Source organism: Meles meles, chromosome 5 (assembly GCF_922984935.1).
Source record: "Meles meles chromosome 5, mMelMel3.1 paternal haplotype, whole genome shotgun sequence".
NCBI lineage: Eukaryota > Metazoa > Chordata > Mammalia > Carnivora > Mustelidae > Meles > Meles meles.
The window spans coordinates 14,837,184-14,861,145 of NC_060070.1; the positions used below are offsets into that span (position 1 = coordinate 14,837,184).

Sequence of the window (23,962 nt, forward strand, 5' to 3'; positions counted from 1 at the left end):
GTCATCTATCCATAGAGATAATGTTCCTGATCGACTGTCAAGCTTATGAGTTGAGTGTTCGTCATATGTGAGCTGTTCTCTTTAGCATTTTTTTCTTACTATACTTAAGAATAAGGACATATATTTTAGAAGTACTGGTGCTTTTGGTGTGACCTGTGACCCTGAAACAAAGCCCTACTGGCCCATCAAAGAATGTGAACTTAGGTTCTGACTCCGTTAATAGTTTCTAGTCAGCTGACTAAACCCAAGGTCATGGGTTGGCATCCCTGAGAACCCGTTCCATTTGCTCGGAATCCTAGACTGTAACCCACATCCTAGTTCCTTTCAACAGCCATTTGCAGTTGGTCCCAAGGAGAGCTGGGCAAAATTCTTTAAGTCAACAGATCTATTACGAACACTTAAAAAAAAAAAAAAAAAAAAAAAAGAAAGATAAAAAAAGAAAATCCCATAACAATGTGTACTTTACTAAGTGAATTTCAACAGCATCAGTTTCCCAAAAGTACCATAGTGGAGTAGAGGGGATATTTCCCTTGAATATCCTTCATGGCATTCTTTCATTGTGTAGGAGATACAAAAGGAACTTCAAAGTCAGCAAAGCAACATCAGCTCTACCCAAGAAAATCTCAACAGTTTGTGCCGCAAATACCATTCCGTTGAGTTGGAGAGCCTGGGCAGTGCTCTGACGGGGCTCATAAAGAACCACGAAGCTGTGAGCCAGTTGTGCTCCAAGACACAGGCCAGCCTGCAGGATTCTCTGGAGAAGCACTTCAGTGGTGAGCTCTGACGGGGTTTAGCATGAATCGTTTGTTTACCAGAAAGAATCCAAACCAAATGCTGCCTAGAAACTGCCAGCACTAGTTGGAGAAAACTTTCCAGAAGAAGATCCTTTAAATTCATTTGTGTGTCGAGATTTGAGCAGTGGAAGTGCTGGGCTCAGGCTCTCTCCATAAGCTGAGTTCTTCCTCTTTCTCTCCAAGAAAGTTAGAATCCACCATTTTGAGGATTCCAGATTTCATCTGGATTTCCTACATGTAGCTCAGTTGTGTGGAAAATTACTTCCACTGCTGTGATGAAGCAACACAGTGAACTTGGAAATTAGGAGAGGCCATGAAACAGCAGAAGCCATACAGTTTAGGAAATTGCCAGTCATATGTCCCTGACTGGGCTCTGTGCCTCTGCCGTAATGACAATGCCAAATGATGCTCTAAGTCCACTTGGCCGAAAGAGGAGATGGCTCCTTCCTTCCTTTGCCATAAAAATGGCCAGAGCCTTTCTCCCTTCACTGACTTCCATATTCATTCAATTATTTTTCTTTGCCAAGAGAAAGACAGTGGGAAGTCGGGTATTTCAGGAATACAAATTTCTTTTCAGTCTTTTCCCTGAGGTAATTTCTCAGTTCTGCCACGAGCCGTCATGTTTTAGTCTATTTTATATTATTATTATTATTATTTTATTTCTGAAATATTTAGTATGGCAAGATGCAGTGAGCTGAAGGGCAGAATTAATTCATTGAGCCTAGAGGCTCATTCAATGTTTTGGATGTATTTCTCATTTTTGTTACCTTTTTCTTTTTTTCATGTTTGTTACTTTCAAAAGAGTCTATGCAGGAATTCCAAGCGTGGTTTTCTGGAATAAAGGCAGCAGCAAAGGAATCATCCGATCGAACTGGCGATAGCAAAGTTCTAGAGGCAAAGCTCCATGATCTTCAGGTATGAAAGTTGGCAGCGCGTCGTCGTCGTCTCTAAGCTGCACCGCCAGACCTTGGGTCAGACCTAAATCATCTCTTTCCACAGATCTTCTTATTTTATTTGAACTTTTCTTCTTCCTTAACAGAACCAGATTTCTTGAGTCATTAGGAGGTTAGCAATATGAAAAGTAAGTTGAGAGAGTAAGTCGGAGCTACAGAATTTCTAGATTCTCTTCTTTTCTCTTTTAGCGAATTGCACATTTTTTGGAATTCATTCAAAACTAAACCTAGTTTTAATTTTTCTGGCAGTAAAAACATAAATAATTCCATTGATTTCATACCACTGTTGTGGAGGAGGGTTGTTTTGTTTTTCGTATTTTGTTTATTTATTTGAAAGAGTGCGAGAGAGAGAGAGAGCATGAGCAGTGGAAAAAGCAGGCTTGCCCCTGAGCAGAGAGAGTCAGATGCAGGGTCAGTCCCAGGGTCCTGCGGTCATGACCTGAGCCCAAGTCAGACGGTGAACGGACTTAGCCACCTGGTGCCTCATACTGTGGAAGAGTTTTAAAAAGAAGAAATGACTTGTGCTTTTTAATAACCTATAGTCCAAGTTTGGAGCTAAGGCACACTGAAAGCTACAGATAATACAGGTTTTACAGGTTTTATTGACTATGAAAAATACATGAATTCAGGAAGGAAAAAGCCACTGTGACGTAGAGTTCAGAAGTGATTGACTCAACTTGAGTTTGGGACAACTTTTCCAAGTAGCTCATCTGAACAAAACACTGAGTTAAATATTATTTAAAAATGTTTTTTTAGGGACGCCTGGGTGGCTCAGATGGTTAAGCATCTGCATTTGGCTCAGGTCATGATCCCGGGGTCCTGGGATGGAGCCCTGCATCAGGCTCCTTGCTTAGCGGGAAGCCTGCTTCTCCCTCTGCCTGACAAATACATAAATAAAATATTTAAAAATAAAATAAAATAAATAATTTTTTAATGAATGAAGAATATGAGGATCTGTGCAGCCTCATCAGTGAGGCCTGTTATGTAGGTAACTCATGAAAAGCCAGAATAGCAAGATCATTATAATAAAGGAAGTTGGTTTTCCAGGAGGCACGGTGAATTAAAATGTGCAGCTGTCCCCTTTAAGCTTGTGCCCACGCATGTGATCTTTCAAGCAAGAGGTGCACAGCAAGAAAAGAAGGGTCCTGGAGGGAGGACTTTGTGTGCAAGGTGGATCAGAAGGTGGGGGGGAGGGGTGCAGGTAGCTCTTCAGTGAGAGGGCATCACATGAACCTGTGAAGAAGTAGAACCTGGGCTGGGCTGGGACAGTGAGAGTGGGGAGAAGCTGAGAGCAAGGCCTGGAGGAGGACAACCTCCTTTACAGGCTGGCCTTGTCACAGCTTATTCTGCAGTGGTTCCAGTCCTGACTGGCACCGTCCTCAGTCATGAGCCTTGAGTCTACCTAGTTGTACCTTCTCACTCTGGCCTAAAGACTTTCTGTCTTCGGGCTCTGAGCTCTGTCTTCTCTTGCTTTTCTATCTCAACTCAGAATTTTAGTCAGTGCTCACATGCTCCAGGGTCCTTGAATAACAGCAAATATTTTCTATTACCTTTATTTCTTGAAACAGAACATTCTGGACTCGATCAGTGATGGACAGAGCAAGCTTGATGCTGTGACTCAAGAAGGACAAACTTTGTACGCACATGTGTCTAAACAAATTGTCAGCAGCATTCAGGAGCAAATTACAAAGGCCAATGAAGAATTCCAGGCATTTCTGAAGCAGTGTCTGAGGGACAAGCAGGCTCTTCAAGACTGTGCTTTGGAACTTGGCAGGTGGGTTGTTTTGATAACATCATCACACACAGAATACATTTTCAAAGACTTTGAGAAAAGAGCCACTGTAAATAAACAAATAATATGTGAAAGTACAGGTTCATACTAGGATAATAATTAATTGTGTGAACTTTGATGGGACTGTGGCTTTATTTTCTATATAGAAAAAGTAAGTAATTATATTCACTAGTTATTGTAAATGGTGTACATGCATGTGTTTTTGTCCATTTGATTAACTCAAAGTCTGAGAGGTTTGACACACAGGTTTTAGATTATCCAAGTCCTTTCTTTGCTTCTACTTTTTTTTTTTTTGAAGATTTTATTTATTAGAGAGAGACCGTGAGAGAGGGAACACCAGCAAGAGGACTGAGAAAGGGAGAATCAGGCTCCCCGCTGAGCAAGGAGCCTGATTCAGGGTTTGATCCCAGGACCCTGGGACCATGACCTGAGCTGAAGGCAGATGCTTAAAAACCAAGCCACCCAGGCACCCCTTTGCTTCCACTTCTGTTGGGTTTGAGTAATGACAGAAAACACTGGCCTAATTTCTATGAATGAAGATTCCAATCAGGAAGCTATGTCAACAGGGAAGAATATAAAATTAGAAGGAAAAAAAATAGGGGGGGGTAAAAATGTCAGTATAATCAAAATACCTTTCTGGGGGCACCTGGGTCGCTCAGTGGGTTAAGCTGCTGCCTTCGGCTCAGGTCATGATCTCAGGGTCCTGGGATGGAGTCCCGCATCGGGCTCTCTGCTTGGCAGGGAGTCTGCTTCCCTCTCTCTCTGCCTGCCTCTCTGCCTACTTGTGATCTCTGTCTGTCAAATAAATAAATAAAATCTTTTTAAAAAATACCTTTCTGGTCACAGAATAATTTATTCTTGTCCAAGTTTCTTAGAAAACTTATGTTGTTTTCAAAACTTCTAGTCCCTGTGCTCTTATGCCTATTCAAATCTCCATAAGATATAAAGACATAGAGATGACTTTCCCTTCCTTTCCTGGGATTCCACTGCTGTCCTTAACCCATTGGTCCCAATTCAGAGTCCCTATTGTAAGACACAAAGTCAAGTGCACATTGGCCCCAATTCAGAGTCCCTGTTATAAGACACAAAGTCAAGTGCACATTGGCCCCAATTCAGAGTCCCTGTTGTAAGACACAAAGTCAAGTGCACATTGGCCCCAATTCAGAGTCCCTGTTGTAAGACACAAAGTCAAGTGCACATTGACGTGGGAATGCAGTCTTGCTGATAACTACCAGCTGATTACCAGGAAATCAATTCAAGATAGGATCTCAAGAGAAAGAGTGAAATAAGCCAAGCAGAGAGAGTCAATTATCATATGGTTTCACTTATTTGTAGAGCATAAGGAATAACACAGAGGACATGGGGGGATGGAAAGGAGAAGGGAGTTGGGGGGAAATTGGAGGGGGAGATGAACCAGGAGAGACTGTGGACTCTGAGAAACAAACTGAGGGTTTTGGAGGGGAGGTGGGTGGGAGGTTGGGTGAGCCTGGTGATGGGTGTTATGGAGAGCACGTATTGCATGGTGCACTGGGTGTGGTACATAAACAATGAATTCTGGAACACTGAAAAGAAATTTAAAAAATAAATAAAAATTAAAAATACCTACATACATACATACATACCCACCCAGGTGGGAATCAATAAAGTTTTTGTTTGTGTTCAAAAAAAAAAAAGTGTACACAGCTAAAAAAAAAAAAAAGGATAGAAAGTTCCTTGATTTTTCATTTTGTTACTGAAATCGTGGTAATATGGATGGGCTTATTGTTGAGTTTTCGTCCATACTTGGGAAATTCATGAGATTTTAATGGCCATAGACACCGTGACCTCAGATACTAGATGGTACTTATCATAATGAGTGCAGAAGAATTTCTACAAAGTATTTTCTTTTCTGTAGCTTTGAGGATCAGCATAGAAAACTGAACTTATGGATCCATGAGATGGATGAAAGGCTAAGTACAGAAAACTTAGGAGAGAGTAAACAGCACATTCTTGAGAAGAAGAATGAAGTCCATAAAGTTGAAATATTTCTAGGAGAGCTACTGGCTGCAAGGTATGGTGCTGAAATGAACAGGTCCTTTCTCTACTAACAAGGGTTTTTTGTCTGGTTGGTTGGTTTTTAGGTTTGGTTGTTAATTGGTTGGTTGGTTGGTTGATTAGTGGTGGTTGTATATGTTTCTGTCCCTAAATGTCTAGAATACAGATGATTGTGCAGTGTTCTCTATGACAGAGTGGTATTCTAGAGAGAACATAGGGATGGCAATGTGGATCTATCTGCATCCGCCTCCCTTTGCTCAACAAATTGGACAGGCCACCCATTTCCTGAACTTCTTGATATTAGCCTGTAAGCATTATGCTGCTAAGGAATACCATGCTTTTTTCTCAGAGGTTGTTAGGATGGAAGGTCCTTATAAAGGTACTCTACACTTACAGAAATAAGGCTGTAGAACCCATTTCCACATATATTCTTCACACACTTCAACATCTAGTTCCATTTTTTTCTTAAATGTTTTTGTCAGAGTGAGAGATAATAAGAGAGGAAAGCAGTGGGAACAGCAGGCAGAGGGAGAAGCAGGCTCCCTGCACGTCCAGCCTGGTGTTGGACTCGATCCCAGGATCCTGGGATCATGACCTGAGCTGAAGGCAGGCGCTTAACTGACAGAGCCACCCAGGCGCCCCTCTAGGTCCATTTTCTTTCTTTCTTTTTTTTTTTTAAGATTTTTATTTATTTATTTGGCAGACAGAGATCACAAGTAGGCAGAGAGAGAGGAAGTGAAGCAGGTTCCCCGCTAAGCAGAAAGCCCGACATGGGGCTCGATCCCAGGACCCTAAGATCATGACCTGAGCCAAAGGCAGAGGCTTTAACCCACGAGCCACCCAGGTGCCCCTCTAGTTCCATTTTCAAACCCCACCCTCGTCCTCACAATGAACTTAGTAAAACAAAAGGTAAGGTCCTTAAGTCTGACTGTCCTGGAGGTTCCTCTCCTCCTCCGCAGTATTTGTCTCTTCATTGTTTCCCAGCTAAGCCAACATTTGTGGCTCCTGGCCCAGGCAGAGTCATCTGGACTGTGCTTTTGACTCCACCGGCCTTGGGGATTTGATCCCTAAATTCATAATCCGACTGGCATAATCAGTTGCTTTGTTGGTACCTAGGGTACAGCTAGACCAAAAACTTCTGATCCGTCCTCTTCAAGAGCAGATTCATTCATCTGTGAAGCAGCAGAGGCCAGCACCCAGCCTGCTTGACCAGACACATCAGGAGCACCGATCAGTTCCAGTCTAATTCTGATCATATTCATTCCTTGTTTCTGCTGAGTCACCTTTTGGGTCAAACATGCCTAGTACGCCTTGCCTTAAAAACAAACATGCAAACAAATACACAAACGTGACCTGTAATGACAGCTCTTATCGGTGTTTGAGTTTGATGAGTGTTACAAAATTTCCCTGGAATGCTCTGGTCCCATCGCTGTGAGCCCTTCCCATGGTGTAAAGTCTTTGTTACTCTATACATGCCAGCCGCAGACAGTGAGTTCCTCAAGGCCAGGGACCTTTAGGTCTTCATCACGGTTACAGTCGCAATGTCTGATATCGTGCCAGAAAAAGAACATATTTGCTGAATTAATAAGATGATAGTATCATTTTAACTACATAGCTTTCTGAAAAATTACACTGCATTTTATTGCTTTTTAAGTCTTAATTTGGGTCTGGATACAATGTAGCATGACCAAACCTACTACTTCTCTCTTCCAAACTTCTAAAATGACTTTACATAGTCTTCTGGAATATTCTTCCATAATATTCCAGGATCGAATGGTAAGAGGCCTTCTGTGTGCTTGCTGCCAGGCTCTTTGCAACTGGTTACTTCTCCAGAGAATCTTAATGTACTCTGATGCTTCCCAGCTTCTCCAGTTGAGTTACCTCTCACTTGCCGGCTGCTTGATCCTCCCAGCCCTCTGGACTTTCCATCATAACATTTCAAGTACTCAACTATCTTGAGGGATGCCTTTTTTTAAAGTACCCCAGATTTGAGAATTATTGAACTTTTATCATCCATTAAGCAGTCCTTCTTGTAGTAATAAGTGATACACATTGTCCTGAATTATTTAACTGACATCATCGCTTAAGCCAAGTTCTTGACTTACCAGATTTTAAGAAATGCAATTTAGAGTGGGTGCAATATTATATGAACAAGAGGTCCTCGGGATGCTGTATCCTTGGTAGCTGATCCACAAAAAAAAAAAAAAAAAAAAAAATGACAGTCCATGCAGGAGATAAAGTTTGTATTCTTTCTCTACTACTCACAAGAGTTCGTGTTCACGGGGCGCCTGGGTGGCTCAGTGGGTTAAGCCTCTGCCTTCGGCTCAGGTCATGATCCCAGGGTCCTAGGATCGAGCCCCGCATCGGGCTCTCCGCTCAGCGGGGAGCCTGCTTCCCTCTCTCTCTGTCTGCCTCTCTGCCTACTTGTGAGCTCTGTCTGTCAAATAAATGGATAAAATCTTAAAAAAAAAAAAAAAAGAGTTCGTGTTCACACATCTTCACTCTCTCTTCTCTTCTGGTATCCTGGGAAGTTCCTGACACACAAGCTGAACTCTGCCAAACAAGATGAAGCCAGTCCAGCCACACAGGACTGCACTTTCCCTGCACCTAATTAACATAACTCCAAAATGGGATGAGCCAAGTTCGCAAGAGGCAACAAGGAAACCCATCAGCACTCATATAATAGCCTTTTGATATGAACTGGTTTTTTGCACTTTATCTTCCTGTGTGGGGTCCTGAGGATACGAGATGAATGTGATAACCCTGGTTTCTAGAAGGTGAAAGCCTGTGGACTGAGACAGACAGTATGTTTGAGGAGAGAGAACAAGACAGGGGCAGAGGGCACACAGGGGAGGAACCCTATACTCTCCTTCTCTTGGGATATCGGGGAGGTAATGCCTGCCTAGGATTTAAAGGGCCAACTGGGAAGGCAGCAGGGGAGAATCATTGGGTTTTCCCAAAGGAAGAGTCCCTATATAGACCCCAAAAAGCAGAGGGTTTGGGGACATTTCAGGATTAGAGCTTTCATTCGGAACAGAGATGTTAGATGAGGCTGGAGAAGCAGTCTTAGGCCATTTTCTGCAGTGAATTCCTCATAATACAGGGGCCAGGATCTAAGCACAGCCTAGATGGAGTGAAATTCCCTGATGTATATGGACTACATTCACAGACATATAGAGAAGACAGAGCCAGCCCTGTGAGAGTCCCCGGCATCTTCATTTCAAAGGCATGTCAGCTATGAGCTCTTGTCTGGCGACTGCTCCAGAATCAACAATCACTCCTCACTCTGCTGCGTTCTAGAATGTCAGAATTCAATTTCTTTCTTTCTTTCTTTCTTTCTTTCTTTCTTTCTTTCTTTCTTTCTTTCTTTCTTTTTTACTGTTTTCTTTAGAGAATCTCTGGATAAGCTTTCCCAGAGAGGGCAGCTTCTCAGCGAAGAAGGCCACGGCGCCGGGAAAGAAGGACGCCTGTGCTCCCAGCTCCTCACAAACTACCAGAACCTACTCAGAATGACCAAGGAGAGACTGCGGAACTGCCAGATGGCCCTGCAGGAGCACGAGGCCTTGGAGGAAGCCCTGCAGAGCATGTGGTCCTGGGTAAAGGGCATTCAGGACCGACTGGCCACGGCAGAGAGCACCGTTGGGAGCAAAGACACCTTGGAAAAGCGGCTGTTACAGATACAGGTAAGCAGGGCACCGGCCACACACTGACAGCTTGTGAAGATCAGTTTGCTGACTTCACATATGTTCGAGTTGGGTCCCCGTTGTTCTGTGAGCCTCTAAGTGAAGATTTGAGGACACAGTGGAGAAAAGATGATGTTGGCAAAAAGGGTAATGGAGGGAGCCTGCTTCCCCTTTGTAAAGGAACATTTTTGTTCAATAGCTTTAAGATAATTTTTAATGCCACTTAGTAAGTATTTGGCAAATGTGGAACCAAGCACGGTGCAAGTTGTTGGAAACATCAAGGTGAAAATTACTGCTGGCTTTCTAGGTGTTCACAGTCCAGTGGGAGAGATTAACCTGTAAACTGTAACTTGCAGTACCCCATGTAGTCAGGGGTCATGACTGAAGCAGACAAGGGTGTCCTCCGAACGCAGGGAGGCCACCAGCCCGGACTGCAGTCAGTGAAGGCGACCTAGGAAGACAGAAATTAACCAGACGGTGATGGTAAAGCTTTGGACAAGTGTGCCGTCATTTTCAAAGCAATTTATTTTTACTTTGAAACCAACATTCAATAAATGTACAGTTTCAAGGTTAGTGGCCCCAAGTTTCCCAAGAATTTAAATGGGAGTTAATCCTTGACTCCCAGACTCCTGATATCTAATATTTAAATAAAGTATCATATTGCAGTAGGGTGCAGAATTTGCTGTTGTGTTTTCATTTTGTTGTTGCTGAGTTTCCATTTTAAAGTGACTAAGGTAGGGGCGCCTGGGTGACTCAGTGAGTTAAAGCATCTGCCTTCAGTTCAGGTCACAACCTCAGGGTCCTGGAATCAAGCCCCACACCGGGGGTGGGGGGGGCTCCCTGCTCAGCAGGGAGTCTGCTTCTTTCTCTCCCTTGCTCACTCTTTCTCTCAAATAAATAAATATAATCTTTATAAATAAGTAAAAATAAATTGAGTAAGGTATTCCCTACCCTGATTCTCATGGGAAACATGAGGGAAACCATTCCTAAAAACACGAGAAGGTTCTAGTGTTCCTACTGACCTGTACTCACTGTTGCTTCATAGGATATTCTCCTGATGAAAGGTGAAGGAGAAGTGAAGTTGAATATGGCCATTGGCAAAGGGGAACAGGCCTTGAGAAGTAGCAACAAACAAGGTCAGAAGGTGATTCAGACCCAGCTACAGACTCTGAAAGACGTGTGGGCTGACATCATGAGCTCCTCCGTCCATGCTCAGAGGTAACGGAGCCTGTTTTCAGTGTTTATTCGCCTAAATAAAACCAGGTGGCTTAGTAAAACGATGAAACAGTGCAGTATCCTTCAGTAGAGTTACCAAGCATCTTATTTTAGCTAGCTGTATGCCCGCTTGTCTTTGCCTAGATTGTGTTTTCCGCGATGGCAAAGACAGTTTGGTTTGCTTGCTAGTTGCGTGCCTGTGTGTGGGTGGTTGTGTAATATTTTCGTCTCCCATAAGATCTCTCATGGCATCTCGTACACAACATGGTCTCACTAGGATACCTCCTTTCAGTTCATCCAAGCAAATGTTTAATAACTTTCCCCTTTTTAGAGGAACATACAAGAAATTAATTTGTTAGCAACTGTTGAGCTTAAGTATGAATCTTTTTCTCAGCTAGAAGTCATGTCACCCACAATGGGGCTGTGGAAATGTGCGTAGGGTTTCTGATGGTCGTAGTGATGCGTGCACCCCTGGCATTTAGAGACGGCGGCCAGGAGAGCTTATGTCTTACAGTGCGTGGGGGCGTTCTCACACAACCAGCAATCCGCCCGCCCAGGATTCCCTAGTGCCCCTGTGGAGAAGCCCTGTACCAGCCGCTCGTGAGCAGTTAGAGAAGAGACTGAGTGTTACACCAGGTGGTGGTGTTGCTGTTACATTTATGAGTGGGAGACTCCTACCTTCCTCTCTTTTCCACGTATCCACAAATAATCTGGCCGGCTGGTTGGACAAATGACCTGCAGTCAGAATGATACCAAAGTACCTTCCAGAAGCCATATCCTGAACGTTATATACAGTGTTAGGTTACTGAAGGAGAGTGTGTTTAATAAAAATAAAGAAACAGCATAATAAAGAAATGAAGAAAAAATTAAAGTTCATCACAAAGCTAAACAAAACAACACTGCAATAGTACCCACTCCGAAGGAAGCAGTGAAGCATGGTTATAACTAAAATTTTGGTTCCATGTGGAACATAAGTGGTGACTCCCAGTGCCAGCAGGACTTTAAATCTCAGTCATAGCTCATGATGGTCTGCAAAGAAAGAACACTCAGATCCAGTGGTTCTGGTGGCGTGGACCACTGGAGCACGAACGAACGCTCCCAGTGCTTGGCAATGGGCCAGCTCCAGAAAAGTGAGTAACAGTGTGGGTGAATGGTTTTCAGATGTTGGAATAAAAGAAGGAGATTCAAATCCTTGATTCTTCCTCTTCAGCCAGAAATTAAATTTGACAACCACGTATTGAGCAATAGCCATGCTGCAATTAATTGAGCTAAAATAACGCATCAAAACAAAGTAGTGTTTGCTCCCTGCTTGCTCCGAGGCTAGGGTAGCGTGCCTCCAAAAACACTGACTCAGACTGTGTTACTAAGATACTCGGCACTGTGGGGTGGTGCAGGGCCTGGGGTTGCTTCTGGAGAGGTGAGATGGATTTGTACCTTCTGGAAAATTCTTTGAGGAAAGAAGAGCTCTTTAAAGCACTTATGTTGAGGTTTCTATTGATGCAAAAGGAACAATTTGAGGAGATGCTGGAAGTATATTTAGCACAGATTTAACAGGCCAGTCTGGAGAGCCTTTTACTTGACAATCTAGAGAGCTGTTTACTTGACTATTACTTATATGATTATATTCCTTATGTTATAAATAAATTAAGCCTTTGTTCCTTCACATGTTTAACTCAGAAGCACTAAACACTGTGATATCCTTAATAGAAAATCAATCTAAGTATTATTTACTTAGAAAGATACGTTAGGGGCACCTGGGTAGCTTGGTCATTAAGCGGCTGCCTTCAGCTCAGGTCATGATCCCAGGGTCCTGGGATCGAGCCCTGTGTCAAGCTCCTTGCTCATCCGGGAGCCTGCTTTTCCCTCTCTCATTCCCCCTGCTTGTGTTCCCTTTCTCGCTGTCTCTCTTTGTCATAAATAAAATCTTAAAAAAAAAAAGAATACCTTAAATGCTGAATTCTAGTTAATAGTTATCAACTGATTTGAATAAGGTAAATTGGGTCCAAGAAGATTAAGAATTGATAGATATTAAATAAAATTTAATCGGTACCCCAGGGCTGATATTTTTAACAACAAAACACATAACTCTCTCTGTTTATTTAAGTCAATTGGCGTTTGAAAGACAAAGCTCTAGAAGCCTATATGACTATAACATCTTACTTCAAATTCAACATAGATTTGTTTTCATTTGAAGAAACTGTTTTCGTGGGTCGGAGAAGTAGTGTTTTCTCGCTGCACTTAAAAACAGTGTTTTCCTCCCAGAAGAGCATTCCGTCAGACAGCTGACGTGGATGCAGCGCCCTCCTCCTTGGTTTCAGTCGAGATGTCAAGATAACTTGTTTTCGTAACATGTGACATTAATTCTAGCACTTTGGAGGCTGTGATTGGCAAATGGAATGACTACCTAGAGTGGAAACACCAGCTGGAGCAGTGGCTGGAATCGGTGGATCAGAAAGTAGAGCAGCCCCTGCAGCTGCAGCCCGGCCTGAAGGAGAAGTTCGCCCTCCTGGACCACTTCCAGTCCGTCGTGTCTGAGGCGGAGGAGCACGCCGGAGCCCTGCAGAGTCTCGCCTCGAAATCCAGGGAGCTCTACCAGAAGACAGAGGATGAGTCTTTCAAGGAAGCAGCTCAAGAGGAGCTGAAAACACAGTTTAATGATATAATCACTGTTTCCAAGGTTAGTGTTGTATATGGAAGAAAAATCTTCAAGGTTCAGGTAAAGCATATACAAAAGGTTCAGGTGTCTAGATGGCTCAGGACATAAGCATCTAACTCTTGATTTGGGGCTCAGGTCATCATCTCAGGATTGTGAGTTGGAGCCCCATGTTGGGTTCCACACTGAGCATGGAGACTACTTAATTCTCTCTTTCCCTCTGCCCTTCCTCTCTGTGTCTCTCTAATTAAAAATATATATCTCTATCTATCTATCTATATATATATATACACACACACACATACATACACTGTGGGTTAAATTATAGGGGACCCGGCTGCTCTTGAAGTATTTGTAATTTAGTGAACAGTTACTACAAGAGGATCATACTTGCTTCTGGATGCCCAGGAATCCTTCTCTTTCTGCAGTCTTGGGATTATTTTTTACTCTTTGTTTTTTATCTTTCTCCACTTAGGGTGTTGGTCAGTCCATTTCTTTTCTTTTTAAGATTGAGCCTCAAATGTCAGTATTTGTAGTTCTTTTTCTTTTGTGCCACTTGTATTTGTTGTGTTAAATGCAAGTCTGTTTACTTTCCGGGTTTCAATCATGTACAGTGTATCTCATGCATTTCTCATGGTAGTATAAACTGCCCTTTCCTATTCTTATTCTCCAGATAAAGGCTCCTTTATGTAATATCAAAATTGGTTTTAAATCCCTCTCTGAATCGTTATTTTCCCCCATGATTTTTCTTTTGTGTATTTGTGACAATGTCTTTTTCTTGGGTTTCCATTTGGGAATTCTCTTTGTATTATTAATATAATATAATTTTTAACATATGTATTAGTTTATCTTAATTTTTATTTTGATAATGGTTAAGTTCTATGACTCAGGAGTCAAAAAGACCTAAATTTGAATTCTGGCTTTTGTCCCTCTTCTTTTTTTGTGTGTGTGCGGGGGGGGGGGGGGGGGGTAGTCTTCTCTAATGTTAAAGCAGCTTTATTTTAAAAGAAAAAAGAACCAGTAGGTTGCTGTACAGATTTTGATTCATTACCTCTGGAGTCAGAGCCCAGAAGGCTGCATTAAAAAAAAATTTTTTTTATTAACATATAATGTATTATTTGCCCCAGGGGTACAGGTCTGTGAATCATCAGGCTTACATACTTCACAGCACTCACCATAGCACATACCCTCCCCAGTGTCCATAACTCAACAACCCTCTCCCTACACCCGCCCCCCCCCGCAACCCTCAGTTTGTTTTGTGAGATTAAGAGTTTCTTATGGTTTGTCTCCCTCCTGATCCCATCTTGTTTCATTTTTTCCTTCCCTACTTCCCAAACCCCCCACTTTGCCTCTCAAAGTGAATCAGGGAGATCATATGATAATTATCTTTCTCTGATTCACTTATTTAGCTCTGCATAATACCCTCTAGTTTCATCCACGTTGCCGCAAATGGCAAGATTTCATTTCTTTTGATGGCTGCATAGTATTCCATTGTGTATATACATACCACTTCTTCTTTATCCATTCATCTGTTGATGGACATGTAGGTTCTTTCCGTAGTTTGGCTATTGTGGACATTGCTGCTATGAACATTTGGGTGCACATGCCCCCTTCGGATCACTACATTTGTATCTTTAGGGTAAATAACCAGTAGGGCAATTGCTGGGTCATATGGTAGTTCTATTTTCAACTTTTTGAGGAAACTCCATGCTGTTTTCCAGAGTGGTTGGACCAGCCTGCATTTGCACCAACAGTATAGGAGAGTTCCCCTTTCTCCGCAACCTCGCCAGCATCTGTCATTTCCTGACTTGTTAATTTTAGCCATTCTGACTGGTGTGAGGTGATATCTCATTGTGGTTTTGATTTGTGTTTCCCTGATGCCGAGTGATGTGGAGCACTTTTTCATGTGTCTGTTGGCCATCTGGATGTCTTCTTTGCAGAAATGTCTGTTCATGTCCTCTGCCCATTTCTTGATTGGATTATTTGTTCTTTGGGTGTTGAGTTGTTAAGTTCTTTATAGATTTTGGATACTAGCCTTTTATCTGATATGTCGTTTGCAAATATCTTCTCCCATTCTGTCAGTTATCTTTTATTATGTCTGGCTTTGAACATGTTACTTGATCACTATAACCACTGTCAATGCCCTCTCCTACATATAGTGGTGATCCTAGCATCTACATCACAGGGATGTTGTGAGGAGTAAGTGAGCAAATGCATTTAAAGCGCTGAGCAGACTACTGTACATCGTAATTACATTATACTAAATAGTAATAACAGGCTGTATTGTTGCCTGAATAATAAAAATAGTTATTCCAATAGTTTTTATTAAGTCAGTTATCCATGAGGGATGTTAGTAAGCATTCATTCAGCATAAATTTTTGTTCTAACCCAGACTAAATTAAATTTAAAGGAAAATGTTTGCTTCCTCAAAGCCTTTTAGTCTAAGCTTTTCATGTTAAGAATGCAAACAGTTCAATAATAGGAATGAAGTCTTCTGAAAACATTAATAGATGTTCTTTTGTCTGATTTCATATTCTCAGTAATGTCTGTTAAAATAGCCTTTTCTGTGTCTACTAGGAGAAGATGAGGAAAGTGGAGGAGATTGTGAAAGATCACCTCATGTATTTAGACGCGGTCCAGGAATTCACGGATTGGCTCCATTCAGCGAAGGAAGAACTTCACCGGTGGTCGGATATGTCTGGAGACTCATCAGCCACCCAGAAGAAATTATCTAAAATCAAGGTCAGAAGGTGCACAGATATTATAATGTCATTGTTCATTGGCTCTTAAGTATGACATACCTGTGGTGAAGATTCTGTGGATAGGATTGTTATTTAAAATGTTTCCCATTTCATATTTGTTGATCTTTGTTACCTTGTACCTCACAAATTATAAACATAAGCAAGGGGAAAAAAAGGAATTCAAACACTTTACGCTTGTGAGCCAAACAGAACATCGTCTATGTATACTTCATCATGCAAGTGTGCTTATGGCTGAGTTGGGGAGACCCTGAAATATATGCCAGCTTGGTGGGCTGATGGAACCAGACACTGTTTTCCAGCACAGTGATAGAAAAGTTTATAACACAACTTTGTTAAAGGTATTTGAGCAGTAACTTGGAAATGTTACTGGTTCCTAGCCAACAGTACAAGAACCTAAGGGAAGGCAGTGCTTTAAAAGACATTTAAAAGGGGGCACCTGGGTGGCTCAGTGGGTTAAAGCCTCTGCCTTCAGCTCAGGTCATGATCCCAGGGTCCTGGGATCGAGCCCCACATTGGGCTCTCTGCTCAGCAGGGAACCTGCTTCCTCCTCCCTCTCTCTCTCTGCCTCTCTGCCTACTTTTGATCTCTGTCTGTCAAATAAAGAAATAAAATCTTAAAAAAAAAGACATTAAAATTATCACCTAGTTTACTACTCACGAGGGCATCTTAGAAAATAGAAATTCACATATCTGAGGGAGCTGGAACAAGTATATTTCTCATTATTTGAATATTAAATTGCAGTAATCCCTCTATGAAAATAATAGGCTTTAATTTAAAAAGTAAGCAATAATGAAATCCTCAATGGTTTAGTAGTAGATGAGGAAATGTTGGGAATAAATAGTGTAATTGTGGTTAGGACTTTAAGATTTGCACTGTGTTCTGATCCCTGAACATCAGAATATAAAAGCCTTCCAAATACTAGTTGATGATAATAGTAATAACTGCGTTTTGAGAATTTATTTTATTATTATTACATTATTCTAAGTGCTTGTTATTATTACATTTTTCTAAGTGCTTAGAAATTTTATAGTGACCATGTAGGTTTTAAAGGAGGTCATCACGTGAACCACCATTTGAAATTCTTATTTTCTGTGTGATTCTTTAAAATATTTCTTTGGTACATTTTTCTCTCATGAATACTTTATTCATCCGTCCATTTATCAATTTATTCAGCCAGCGTTGTGCCTTCCCTCAAGGAACCTGCAGTAGAGTTGAGAACAATGATGTAAAAACTGATGTTTATAAAATAATACATTAAATGTGATGACAGCTCAGTATACTTCTAGAGCTTAGGATCTAGAATCAGACCCCGGTTGCTGTATTCTCCCTCTACTGCTTTTCTTCTCCTTCTCCTTCTCCTTCTCCTTCTCCTTCTCCTTCTCCTTCTCCTTCTCCTTCTCCTTCTCCTTCTCCTTCTCCTTCTCCTTCTTCTTCTTCTTCTTCTTCTTCTTCTTCTTCTTCTTCTTCTTTCTTCTTCTTCTCCTTCTCCTTCTCCTTCTCCTTCTCCTTCTTCTTCTTCTTCTTCTTCTTCTTCTTCTTCTTCTTCTTCTTCTTCTTCTTCTTCTTCTTCTTCTATTATGTTATTTCACTCACCATACAGTATGTCATTAGTTTTTGATGTCATGTTCAAAGAGTCATTATTTATGCATAACACCAAGTGCTCCGTGCAATACGTGCCCTCCTTAATATCCATCACCAGGTCAACCCTACCCCCCACCCCTGCCCCTCCAAAACCCTCAGTTTGTTTCTTGGAATCCACAGCCTCTACTGCTTTTCTAGCTGTGTTGGGTAAGTCACTTGAGGTCCTGAAGCTTCAGCCTCTTAATTGGTAAATTAATAGTCCCTGCCTCCCTGAGAGGTTTCAAGAACTAAATTAGATCATGTCCATAAAACTTTTATCACTATGCTTGCCACATGGGATATACTCGATAAGAAAATTCAGTAGATTTGGTAAATGAGTGATTTTAATTGGCTATGGAATGACAGTGTAGGAAAAGTCCAGAGAGATTGTCTAGACTTTATACTCTTTTTCTTGAAATACTTTATAAAATACTTCCACAAATATGGGAAATATTGGAGAAGGAGCTGGCAGGAAGAAACTGGAATTAGGGAAGGAAAACGTGAAGTCCACATCAGGCTTTACCAGAGGCTGGTGCATAGGCGAGGAGGAACCTTGGAGGAAGTAAATGAGCACCTCCTCTGTCTGTCAGTGTCGTCCCTCCTCACCCCCAAGAGTAAACCAAGGACAGGCAACTTTGAAGCCAAATATATGTGTGTATAAGGGTGTGTATGTGCGTATGATATTTTTAAATAGTTAAGTCCAAAACAAGGAAATACATATACAAGTCATTTCAAAACACTTTAAAGTGATGACATTCTTGGGGTGTGTGGCTGGCTCAGTCAGTTAAGTGTCTGACTCTTGGTTTTGGCTCAACTCATGATCTCATGGGTCATGAGATTGAACCCCACATTGGGCTCTGTGCTCAGTGTGGACTCTGCTGGAGACTCTCTCTCTCTTTCTCCCTTTACCCCTCCGGCCCCCACCCTGTGTGCACGCACATGCTCTCTCTCTCAAATAAATAAATAAATTCTTTTGAAAAAATGATGGCATTTTTAAAAGTTTTATTTATTTGACACAGAGATACAGAGTACGAGTAGGCAGAGCAGCAGACAGAGGGAGAGGGAGAAGCAGGCTCCCCATGGAGCAGGAAGCCCCATGTGGGGCTCGATCCCAGGACCCTGACATCATGACCTGAGCGGAAAGCAGCTGCTAACCCCACTGAGCCACCCAGGCACCCCAGGATGGCATTCTTATTCAAAATCTGGATGACTGGAATTAGTGATTGCAAATATTGAAATGTCCCATTTTCATGTGAAAGAAAACTGAGATGATGCATTAGAGAGTATTTTGGGAAACTGTTTTTTCACTATTGATACCCTCTTAACTCCAAATTTGAAATCAGTCGTAAAGGTAAATTATAAGTATTTAAATCCAATAATTAGACATAATCTGTCTATATATTTTTTCCCCAAATAACTACTTATTATATACACTGACAAACAAGGCAGGTTTTTAGAATTCTGCTGCTGAGGAAACAATTGGTGTGTGTATATTAAATGCTAATTGTATGTAAGATTCATGTGATTGCCTCTTGGACTACACTATAACAATGCTTTTAAATGATCGATACTAAAATGTGGCTCTTACATATAATTATGAGAAGGTATACTTATTTCAAGCAAATCTAATGAAATACGAACTGTATTTGCAGATTAGTGAAGACACATTATGTTTAATATAATGTGCTTCATATTTATTGTTACTATTTTTTTGTACACTCGTTAATTTGTCATTTTCATCTTGACATTTTTTCCCTAATGACCATCTTTGCTTTCTATTTAATCGAGGACAGAAGTCATAATTCTGTATTAATACTAATAAAACCCTAACTTGAGTGATAGATATATAAATGTATAAACACCAGTGAGAGAAATTTCAGTGGAAGAGTCTGTTCTCAGAAAGAAATGCCACTATTTTACCTAATTTATAATGCATATTTGAATTTTATCTTGTCCTTTAGAGCATTGGTGTGCTTTGAGCACAAAAGTTATATCTAAATTGTTAAATATCTGACAAGTTTCTTAAAAGTAAAAATAATAGCAATAAATAAACCCAGTCTGAAAGTTACTTGGAACTTTTGACTAAGTAGGTCTGTGATTTATTCATTTTGATTACTATAAAAATGTTTATTTAAGGTTCTGAAGTGTTTGTAGTTGATTAGGGCTCCTTCTTCTGTTGTGATGGCTCGGCCTGATTCCTCAGAGCATGGAACCGACGTAGGCCACCATCTTCTGGAAGAAAATGAAATGGAGCACAGACCCAGAGCGCAATTCTGCAGCAGTCCTTGGTCACCCTCTGTCAACTTAGGGAGAAACATGGATTTGCATAATTGTAGGAGAAATACACCACAGGCGGATGTTTATATCACTATCCAAACAATTCCACATATTCAAACCATGCCCGATTCCAGGGTCCCCGTCTAGTCTGTTCCAGGACGTTGTGGGACTCCGCAGCTCATTTTGCCACAAACCTCAGCTCCGAGGAGGATCACGCTCTGCCCCTCCAACTCAGGGGTGGGCGATTGAGTTGATTCCGGTCCTTGGGGCACACTCGCCAAAACTTCCTTGCAGGACAGGGTCCCCCTCTGCACACATTTGTAAACTCGCCGCCCCAGTGACTCACAGCCTCCTCGGTTGTCATGACGACATTCCATTACAGGAGCTGATGGATTCCAGAGAGATCGGTGCAGGCCGCCTAAGCAGAGTGGAGTCGCTGGCTCCGGCAGTGAAACAGAACACAAGTGCCAGTGGGTGTGAGCTTGTGGACACGGAGATGCAGGCCCTGCGCGCCGACTGGAAGCAGTGGGAAGACAGCGTGCTCCGGACACAGACCAGCCTGGAGAACCTGGTGAGCCAAATGGCCCTTTCGGAGCAGGAGTTCTCGGGCCAGGCGGCTCACCTGGAGCAGGCGCTGGGGCAGTTCAGTGCCCTTCTGACAACTTGGGCCCAGCAGTTAGCCCTCCTGGAAGGCAAGAACACGGATCAGGAGATAGTGGAATGCTGGCAGAAAGGACAAGTAAGTTGGCTTCCTGTTGTCCGTGGGTGGTTATGCGAGCGATTTTGTTTGGTTCTCGCCGTTGCTAAAAAATAAATGAATACACAAAATCCTTGCTAACTAAAACCGTGCACCACTCAGACCTAAAAAGAAATAAGTATGTACCTACCTAAATTTTTGAATCTGATTTGTTTCCTTTTCTCCTAAGTCAAACTACTATGAAACAAGCTGTGGGGTGAAGGAGTTCTGATTTACTGTAGGAGACACGGAGCGTTTGTGCACACATTTTACTTTCATTCTTATGGTGCAAGAGTCTGTAAGACTGTATTCAGCCATTCAGCCCGATCACTCGCCTGTGGGCAGAGGCATAAGTAGACGGAGAGTCATAGCTGGTTTTCTGCCAGTGAATTATTTCCGACAATTAAATGCTTGAAGTTATAGCTTAAAAGAAGCATTTGGTAATCTCCTAAAGCACAACTATTAGTTTTCACCCTGATTAGCTCTCCTAGGGCTGGTTTTGACAGCCGTGCTCGAATTAACCCATCAACAGATCTCCTGTGTCATGCTCACTGGTTGTCTTCCAGACTTTGTTGTTCTTTTTTTTTTTTTTAACTAATGGCAGCTCTTTCAGAATATGACTGCAACAGAGCTTAGAGGGGATCATGAAGAAAGAGCAGAAGCTTGAAATCCTTCCTCTTGCTGTTAAATGGAATCTTCAGAACACTGTTATTTGCAGCTTTATAACAGTTGGAACCGTGGATGTCCTTAAAAGGAAGTTTCAGTGAAGTAAACTTCTCTGTTTCTATTTATGTTATAATCATTTCAAAATAGTTTCAGCCAGTGAGAAAGTCATGTAGTATTTCCAGCATTGTCTTGTTCTAAATCAAGTATTTCAAACAAATACAGCACACTGTGAAATGAAACTTTATTATTATCTCTTTAAGCTACCTTATTTATAATGCTTCTAGCTTATTTTTTTTTTCCCCTGGGGCCTGTCCCATCTTACAGATTTAAGCACCAGAATAAAGTGTAGAAAGCAATTCTGTAAAAGGGAGACAAGGAAGTTGGTCATTGTTCCATGCGGTCAGTATTATTCACTCTGATAGAAAAAAAGAAATCAGTTATAATTTTTAAATTCTATTTTGTTTCTCTTCCTTTCCGTACCATTAATGTGAGGGACGTTTTTAAAAAGAAAGATTTGATGGTATTTAAGTTACATTACTATTTTGTGCTATCATTGTTTTTTGGATAGATACTATTAGTAAAAATGGTTAGTGAGGCCTATAAAACATCCACATGATAATGCAAAAGTCAATGTGGGTTTTTAGTTTTACTGACAGTTCAAAGACGACAGCGCTCTGCTTAGATCTGCTTCCAGGTCTGGCTCCAGGGCTCATTCTTTGATGACAGTAGTGCATTACCTCTCAAAGCTCAGCTTTTCTCTTATTTTTGTTAATACTGTAAGAAAGAAATGAAAATTATGTGATGGGTCGAGGTGTTAGCTAATGCTGGGAGGGAGGTAATCATCTTGGAATATATAAATGTATCAAATTAGCACACTGTATACCTTAACATTATTACAATGTTATATGTCAATTACATCTCAAGCAAAGCTGGTAAAAAAAAATGAATGTTTAAATGGAGATAACTTCAGCGGAAGTTCCACTGTAACTTCCATTACAGTGAACACATAGGGAAAGTTTACAAAAGAATGAATTTGTTAGGATCCTTATAGCGTTGTTTTGCTGTTGGGGAGGGCTTGTCATTGTTGACAATCATAGTAATAGTCACAAACCTTCACAAGTGTTTACTTTCTCTTTTGCAATTAAGTGATGATACCCAAGAAATATTTCAAGATGTTAAAATGGATCATCTATAAACTATATAAAGTCATGATGCAAAAAGTCATGTTTGTGCTGTTTGCAAAAGTCATCTCTTAATATCTATTGGGTTATTAGTATTTGAAATTTAGCCAGCTTCTTAACCTTTATAACCTCTAAGGGGAAAAATGAGTTCTAGGACTTAACTGAAATAGAAATATATAACCTGATGTTTATATAATGAGACTACTAAAATGCTTTAATTTGTGATAAAGTTATGGAAGTTTATTTAGTGTAAAATTTTGGTCCAAAGCATTTTTCTTTTGGTATCATCTACCTTATAAATGACTACCTTGATTCTCTGTTTTTTTTTATTTGTTCGCTTGCTTGCTTTTTTACTTTTTTGGTATGTGGTTAAGTTTCTAGAGTTCTAAGTTCTTCCTTAAATAAAAGATACAATGTAATATAAAATATTAGCTGCTAGTTTAGTGTTTGGAGTTTCAAAAAGAAACTTTATAGTTATTATGAATTTTGTGAATAAAAATATCTTAGATTCCCCTAGCCCAGACACTAGGATAAATAATTTTAAAACCAAGAGAGCACCACCCCTCTCTCAGAATCTCAGTCTAGATGGAAAGGCCAGTGAGTTCAGAGCCCATGGGGATGCTCGATTGTGATGAGCTGGCAAGGTGTGTGTGTCCTCAAGCAAGGAGCCCTCATGAAGAAGGGGGAAAGAAGTCAGAAAGAGTCCTTAGAGAAGTTGCTAGTTGAGCTGAGTCTCGAAGTCTGTTAGAAAAAAACTGACCAGGTGCGTGAAATGGAGGGACAGTCCCAGGATCCAAAATTAGCGAGGAACAAGAAAACACAGAAGAGAAAACTGGAGAACAGGTTTTTTTTTTTTTTTTAAGATTTTTATTTATTTATTTGACAGACAGAGCTCACAAGTAGGCAGAGAGGCAGGCAGAGAGAGAGAGGAGGAAGTAGGCTCCTCGCTTGAGCAGAGACCCCGACGCGGGGCTCGATCCCAGGACTCTGAGACCATGACCTGAGCCGAAGGCAGAGGCTTTAACCCACTGAGCCACCCAGGTGCCCCTGGAGAACAGGTTTTAAATTGAGAGGACATCGTGCCATTCCAGAAAGAAATGACAGATGTCCAAATGGGAGACTGAGTCGAGTGCAGAGGGGAAGTCGCTGAAAGAGAGCTAACACAGAACAGACTACACCTTGTTTTCTCTTGTTTCTTGGCAAGGCCAACATCTAGCTTGGTTTTCTGAAGTAGATCAGTGGGAGGACGGTGGAGCCATTTACTAGGATGAGGAATGCAACGCAGACCTGGCTTGTTGAGAGGTGTGGTTTTCCTACAAATATAGGCCACGTCTAGATAAAAATCTGAGAACATGAATAGTAACACCAACACCCATCTGAGTAGTCACTCATCTTCTTGGCTCTCCTCAATTAATTTTTTTTTCCCTGTGGCGATACCATTATTCATACAGTTCCACTTAAACATTTGGGTGCTGTTGACCTACTGTTTTCACGAGGCAGGCATCTATCTGTGTGCCGGGAATTGTGCGAGCACTTGACATTTGTGATCTCATTTTCTCCTTGTGACAGTCCCGTAAGAGCACCATGTCTAACTCA

General features: G+C 41.4%; 1 protein-coding gene across 12 annotated transcripts in view; it reads left to right on the top strand.

Moving 5' to 3' along the window:
• Positions 1-23,962, top strand: part of SYNE1 (spectrin repeat containing nuclear envelope protein 1) — a 469,526-nt gene that overhangs the window by 214,698 nt on the left and 230,866 nt on the right. For all 12 annotated transcript variants that reach the window (XM_046005238.1, XM_046005239.1, XM_046005240.1 and 9 more), the window contains 9 exons: positions 566-773; positions 1,597-1,709; positions 3,316-3,521; positions 5,434-5,589; positions 8,965-9,256; positions 10,302-10,474; positions 12,839-13,148; positions 15,702-15,866; positions 20,166-20,522. In XM_046005238.1, the coding sequence (XP_045861194.1) occupies positions 566-773; positions 1,597-1,709; positions 3,316-3,521; positions 5,434-5,589; positions 8,965-9,256; positions 10,302-10,474; positions 12,839-13,148; positions 15,702-15,866; positions 20,166-20,522 (1,980 nt within the window). The remainder of the gene's footprint in view (positions 1-565; positions 774-1,596; positions 1,710-3,315; positions 3,522-5,433; positions 5,590-8,964; positions 9,257-10,301; positions 10,475-12,838; positions 13,149-15,701; positions 15,867-20,165; positions 20,523-23,962) is intronic.